This window comes from Penaeus japonicus, unplaced genomic scaffold (assembly GCF_977035675.1).
Source record: "Penaeus japonicus unplaced genomic scaffold, GWHDUDI00000001_assembly GWHDUDI00000008, whole genome shotgun sequence".
Classification (NCBI taxonomy): domain Eukaryota; kingdom Metazoa; phylum Arthropoda; class Malacostraca; order Decapoda; family Penaeidae; genus Penaeus; species Penaeus japonicus.
This window is the reverse complement of record NW_028234410.1, coordinates 6,234,997-6,242,496: the sequence shown is the minus strand read 5'-3', so window position 1 is coordinate 6,242,496 and position 7,500 is coordinate 6,234,997. Positions and strand designations below refer to the sequence as shown.

At 43.8% G+C, this 7,500-nt stretch overlaps 1 protein-coding gene across 1 annotated transcript in view; it reads left to right on the top strand.

The window, feature by feature from the left end:
- LOC122263646 (uncharacterized) overlaps nt 1-1,557 on the top strand; it is a 3,210-nt gene extending 1,653 nt beyond the window's left edge. Inside the window, exon 3 of the mRNA XM_043032184.2 lies at nt 1-1,557. This exon is cut by the window's left edge and continues 779 nt beyond it. Coding sequence (XP_042888118.2) covers nt 1-346 — 346 coding nt within the window. The 3' untranslated portion in view covers nt 347-1,557.
- The last annotated feature ends 5,943 nt before the right edge of the window (nt 1,558-7,500 follow it).

Genomic DNA, 7,500 nt, shown 5'->3' with positions numbered 1-7,500 from the left:
ACTCCAAACGAAGATCAAAAGTGGCTATTCACTACAAATGGAGGGAATGAACGACGTACCGAAGACGTCAGATTTCGACCCTTTTTTCGAGTTTGATTATTGCATCACCAACATGGGAGACGTGACGCAAAAAGTCACAGAGGGCGGCGATCACGTGCAGGTAGTAAAACTCATGAGGATTGGGGACATCAGCAAAGTGCCTTTAACCTTGGATAGTTTCTTGCACACTTTCCGTGGACGTTTCACTCATACTCTCGCCTATAACACATCGCTTGTCAACTCTCACATGGCTCAACTATATTACGACAAGATAGACTACTATATTCGTGCATCACTAGAAATCTAAGAGCATCTTCGTATTGAGTGAAATACACGCATATCCTAAAGTGTGCTCCATATAAATATATGGAACCTACTTAAGATGCTCCATATTTGTTTGAAATGTTACTGTGTGGATACATGTGTGGATGTAAATCAGGGAACCCACTTTGGAATGACGTAGACAGAGTTAAAAAAAACTTTATTGGTAAAGGAGAATATTTATATTTAACCAGGGATGATTACTGTGCTCATTATGAATATGGTTAAAACGTGTTAAGAATATTGCTTTCTGTCTTTCTTTCTTTTTTTTTTTCTTTTTTGAAGTACGGGAAGCCCAATCACGAGGAACTTCAAATGAAAATCAAAATTGTCTCTCCAGTACTAGACCTCGTGTCGGACACCCCAGATTTCGACCCCACTTTTGAGTTCGAATTTTGTTTCACCAACAGGGGAAACGTGATGAGATAGGTGATCGAGGGCGGCCATCATGTGCAGAAGGTAGTGCATTTTATACGGTCAGAGGATATCAACATATATCCTTTTCATGTTGGATATCTTTTTGCATACTTTTCATAGACGTTTGGGACATACTCTCGCCTACAATACATCGCTTATCACCTCGCACATGGCTGAACTATTTTTCGAGAAAGTGGTTCACTATCTACGTAGATCTATTGAAATTTAAAGATAACATTGTGTAGAGTGAGACATGTAAATTCTAAAGTATGTTCCACAAATCCCTTTCCAAGTTATGTAACATTATCAAATACTTTATTGTATGGATGTTAGCACATGTGCACACACACATGAATGAAATGAGCTATTTTTTTCACCAAAGACAAAATATACGTTTATGAATTCATTACCATGTTTTCCTATTCTTCAGGAATTTAATCTGATGGAATATATATACAAAAAAGGTAAATCCAATTGAAATTTCAACGCTTCTATCGATATTATTATTATTATATCGATATTAGCAGGACTAATTGTAGGATGTGTATATTTACCTAATAGTGAATAAGCTGTAACATTGCAACATGTATAACCAAACTGAAATGTTAACCCTCATAAACAATATCTTATGTTTTCTTATATGGCCCGCATAGATACCTTACTTTGTTTACATTCACGAGTCAGTCTCCTTACTGGGCCCATGCTGTGCACACGTGTATATTGTCGTGCCGTATTTGTGACAGTTTCTCCCCTTATTAATAAACTAGTGTTAATCACAAAGCAGGTGTATACTTCACAAACTCCTAACATGGCGCAGTGAGTTGGATAGTTTCAACAAGGAGTTACTTACAGAGAAAAACGCCGCTGCACCTGCTGCGTTAAAAACATAGGCCTATCATTGTGCCTGCAGTCATGGGACCCAAACCAGACACCCGACGCAAAGGTAAGGAGACTCGGGAAGATGAAGGCGCCGCCCCCAGCCCATCAACAGTCAGTCTGTCAGATTTGGACAAAGTTGCCGCATTGATAGAGTCTCAACATCGGCAAATGATGCTCATGGAGGAGCGTCGGCGTGCGGATGAGGATAGCCGTCGCGAGGAACGCCGACGAGAAGACGAGGAGCGTCGACGAGAACGAGAACAGAACCAAGCAATGATCATGCAAATACTACAAGCAAGTCAGGGTTCTGCCACTACTGCACTCGGTACTGTGCATGGTACACTCATGGGCGAGGAAACAGACAGTTCTCCTGCCACACCCACACGACAAGCAGCCCGTCAACCTCATGCGCCTCCTCCACATAAGCTCTCTCCAGATATGACCCTTCGGGAATTCAAGGTATGGTGCAGTGCCTGGTCAGATTATGAAGAGTTACTTCAGCTAAGAGTCCAACCTCCACGCACACAGCTGGCGCACCTCAGGTCCTGCCTAACGTTGGAGATGCGATCTACGTTGGCTCATGCTATAGAGGTTCCTGAGGAAGGTGACGTTCCATCGATAGAGCAAGTGCTTGAGCGGATAAAGGTACACCTTCAGCGCCAACGAAATATCGCACTTAGGCGTGTGCGCTTCGAAGAGAGACTTCAACAGGAGGGTGAGTCTTTCGATAACTTTTACGTTGCCCTTAAGGAACTGGCAGATGATGCTGAACTTTGTGACAATTGTTTAAGTGATCGCCTCGTGACTCGGATCACATCCGGTGTGCGTGATCAACAGACACGCAAAAGGCTCCTTGTTATTGATCCTCCACCCAAATAAGCACTTTCACTATGTCGAAGTGAGGAATCTGCTCGAAATACAGAGGCTGATTTAGCAGGAAGGGATCGGGTTGTGCAGAAAGTAACCCATCAACAACGACGATATCGCAGCCAACCTCAACCAGGAGGACCAAGAAGAGCCAACAAGCAGTGTGATGGCTGTGGTGCTTCCTCACATCCAAATGGTCGTGCAAAGCAGTGTCCTGCATGGGGTAAGAAATGTTTACATTGTAATGTTATAGGACACTTTGGTAAAGTATGTCGCAAGAAGGGAGCCCAGAATTCATACAAGCCACCAAACACTTATGATGACAAGTCCTTCAACCAACGTAAAGCACACCACCTGAAGCTTGGGGATGTACGAAAGGCCACGTCTCACCATCAGGCTCCACGAGTACATATTAGAGTATATCCATTGAGCTTCAAAGTAGGTAGAAGCTATTTCCTCTTTATTCCAGATACAGGGGCTGAGGCAACAGTCATTGGTCCAAGACAGCTAAAACAGCTGGGTATTCCACAAGCTAAGCTCAATCCTCCACAGGATGAAGACGTGATAGCCGCAAACTGTCATAAACTCACGCCACTTGGATCCTTCCAGGCAACACTGAGTCTGGGCAATATTCATACGGAGGCAACAATTGATGTTCTTCAGGAGACTGAAGATGCCCTCCTTTCCTGGTACGATGCGAAAGCCCTCCAGATCATCCCTTCAGAATACCCAAGACAAATTAACAGACTTCAAGATATCCAAACCTGTAGCACTTCTGAATATCCAAGTATCAAACAGCGAGAAGCTGATCGACAGCAACTCCTGCAGGAATTCAAGGATGTCCTCATTGATCCTGAAAATTTCCACAAAGGGACACAATTGAAGCCAATGTCAGGGGAGCCAATGAAGATTCATCTTTGTGAAGATGCCAAGCCCTTTGCCATTTACACTCCACGAACCATCCCTTTGGCATGGCGTTCGGACACCAAACAAATGCTTGACAGTATGGCTCAACAAGGCATAATCCAACCTTTGGGTGACGAAGTATCAGAGTGGTGCCACCCTATGGTAGTTACACCTAAACGAACAGGCGGAGTTCGTATTACTGTGGATTTGTCGAAACTGAACAAACAAGTCCTTCGGCCTGCCCACCCATCCCCAACCCCACGCAGTGCTGTTATGGGGATCAACCCTGGTACCCACTTTTTCACAACAATGGATGCAACACATGGGTACTGGCAGCTTCCACTGGCCGAGGATGCACAGCCACTGACTACCTTTATCACACCATGGGGGAGGTATAAGTTCCTCCGCGGTCCTATGGGATTCGTCTCGACAGGGGATGAGTTCTGCAGAAGAGGAGATATAGCGCTGAGTGGCATCGATAATATTGCAAAAGTAGTTGATGACATACTTGCATGGGACAGAGATTATGATGAGCATTTAAAACGTATCCGCACCATGCTACAGCGGTGCCGTGAAAACAACATCACAATGAATTCCAGCAAGTTTGTGTTCGCAAATCAGTCAGTAGAGTTCTGTGGATATAGTGTTACAAAAGAGGGCATAGCAGCAGATGGCAATAAAGTTAGAGCGGTTGCAGAGTTTCCCGGCCCTACTAACATCACAGACCTCAGATCTTTTATGGGCTTAGTAAATCATCTTGCTGATTTTACCCCTGCCATTGCATCTGCTGCAAAAACAGTACGCACACTACTCAGTCCTAAACGAGACTTTGTATGGACTTCTGATCATCAGGCATCATTTGAGAGGGTTAAGGAAACTCTCTCATTACCTCCAGTGCTTGCCCACTTTAATCCAGCCCTTCCAACTATGCTGCAGACCGACGCTTCACGCCTAAAGGGCATTGGTTATGCCCTTCTACAGTGTCATGGCGAGAAATGGCGACTTGTCCAGTGTGGATCTCGTTTTCTCAGTGATGTGGAGACACGATATGCTGTGGTTGAGCTGGAACTTGTCGCAGTGGTCTGGGCCATAAAGAAATGTCGCCTGTACCTTCTGGGACTACAGCATTTTGATCTGCTCATTGACCATAAGCCACTGGTACCTATTCTCAATGATTACACTTTGGATGCAGTTGAGAACCCACGTCTGCAGCGCCTCAAAGAGAAAATATCCCAGTACACCTTCACAGCTATCTGGCATAAAGGGAAAGATCACGCCATCCCTGATGCATTGTCTCGTGCTCCAGTTGATGATCCAACGCCAGCAGACATGGAAGCAGAAGAGGACGTGACATACCACATTCGCAGCTGTGTGTTAGCGAGAGTATCGGAATTTTCAAAGCGCACACCTGAACACTTAAATGATCCCATCATAGAAGAAATTCGTAAGGCAGCCAAGGTGGACGTTACTTATTGTGAGCTTCACAACATCATTGCTTCTGGATTCCCAGCAAACAGGAAGAAGGTGCCTGCTTCCCTGTGGGACTTCTAGAAGATCAGAGACACTCTTGCCATAGAAGATGGATTAGTTCTGCATGGTGCACGGATTGTCATCCCTGCTAAACTCCGTCGAGAAATTCTATCACGCCTCCATGATTCTCATCATGGGATCGAAGCAACGAAACGTCGCGCCCGTCAGACAGTCTGGTGGCCAGGTATCACAAGTGACATTGTGAACACAGTCCAGGCCTGCGAAGCATGCCAGAATATGCTGCCTTCCCAATCCAAAGAACCAATGATGTGTGACCCAGCACCATCTAGACCATTTGAAGATGTCTCAGCAGACATCTTTTCCCATGCAGGGAGATGTTACCTTCTGTATGCAGACCGTCTGTCTGGATGGCCACATGTTGGTGTTTATGGAAGAGATGCCACATCAAGAAATACCATAAGGCTACTTCGAAGCTTCTTCGTGGCAGTGGGTGTCCCTGTTCGCCTTCGCACCGATGGGGGACCCCAGTTTTCAAGTCATGATTTCAGAGCCTTCTTGAAGAGATGGGGTATCAACCATGACATCTCATCACCACACTACCCGCAGTCTAATGGGCATGCAGAATCCTTTGTGAAACAGATCAAGCATCTCATAATAAAAACAACAAAGGATGGGAACCTTGATAACGAAGAATTCGACCGTGGTCTGATGGAGATTCGTAACACGCCACGCCCAGATGGCCGTTCTCCTGCACAGATACTCTTTGGACGACCTTTAAGGACGGCAATGCCTGCTCATCAACGATCCTTCGCCCCAGAATGGCAAGCATTGGCGGAGGAATGTGATAGAAAGCAGCTGACAATCAAGCAGAAGGGACAACGTCTCTACGACCGTTCTGCTCATATTCTACCACCGCTAAAGGTAGGCACACCTGTTCGTATCCAGGGGCTGGATTCACTAACATACGATGGTAAGGCATTTACCAGCTGTCAACTACCAGAGCGTTTATCAGTCATGGCAAAGTGGGATTCATCAAGCGATGATAAGTCGCCTGGTAAGGGTAAAGAGACTTTATCACCGTAATTTGATGGTAACTCTGGTAAATCGATTCCGCCAATCAGCGAGCGCCTTACATAATTTTTTAGGCTCCTTTGACCAATCCCGTAACATGTAAACAAAACCTGATCCAACAGCGAGACTTTTTTGATTCAAGAAATGATAAAGATTTCTTCTGTGTTAAATTATTTCTATATAAATTAATTTCTTAGAAAGCATATTCTATTGCATGATCTTATGGATCATATATAACGTAATGGTTTTCAAAAACATACTTTTTTTTTTTTTTTTTTTTTTTTTTAGATTGCAGTCGAAAGAAAAGAAACAATGGCTCCACGCAATGGTGGTGTTATTTGTATCAACGTTTTCCAAAAAGAAATGCCAATCAAACCCTAAGATTATGAATCATTGTATCTAAATTAATGCAAACACAAAAATAATTTATATATTTATATGTTTACTGTTTTTCAGCTGAATGTTATTAAAACAAAATGTTTGAATTTGTCAAATTATTAATTCCATGTATTATTTTCAGTTATTGTAGGCCTATGACGAAGCTGCATGAACATTATTCTCGCTTATTTCCTGTGAATTTTATTGATTTTTGTCATATTCATATGAAAATGAACAGTTGCCATCACTCTGATCATAATAAGTGTACATGCAAACTAAAGTGTCGCCTTAAATGTTGATTTTTTGCTGAGATAAAGCGAGATGAGAGAGTCATCGCTGTAGTTGCCAGTGGACATACCAGTGCTCCAACCACTGGTAAATTTAGCATTGTATTCTATCATGGTAAGTTGTTCGTGAATACCGATGCGGTCTTTTTACCATCATAATTGTAGTTACCAGCGTATTTATCATGGTAAGTGCGTTAGTGAATCCGGCCCCTGGACCACACAACGTTACGGTGGGACAAGATTGGAACAGTAGTTGGAATTGGTCGACGCAGGGACTATCACATCAAGTTACCAAGTGGACGTATATACTGGCGCAATCGCCGCTTTCTGCGTCCTTACCATCAGCCGATCCAAGTCGGGACACGAGCAGTCCAACCAACAGAAACTACACCGGAGAGGCAGATGGAACGCCATGTCCGTTTCTCCTCGCCGCCTCCAAGAAGAAGTACACGTCAACGTCGTAGCCCGAAACGTCTTGGTTTGTAAGCCTCGCGTACCTCTCGGCTTTCCCCAGGGAGGGAGATGTAGGATGTGTATATTTACGTAATAGTGAATAAGCTGTAACATTGCAACATGTATAACCAAACTGAAATGTTAACCCTCATAAACAATATCTTATGTTTTCTTATATGGCCCGCATAGATACCTTACTTTGTTTACATTCACGAGTCAGTCTCCTTACTGGGCCCCATGCTGTGCACACGTGTATATTGTCGTGCCGTATTTGTGACAGTTTCTCCCCATATTAATAAACTAGTGTTAATCACAAAGCAGGTGTATACTTCACAAACTCCTAACACTAATCTTCTGTTTTCTTGTCACATAACCCACTTACATCCGATGT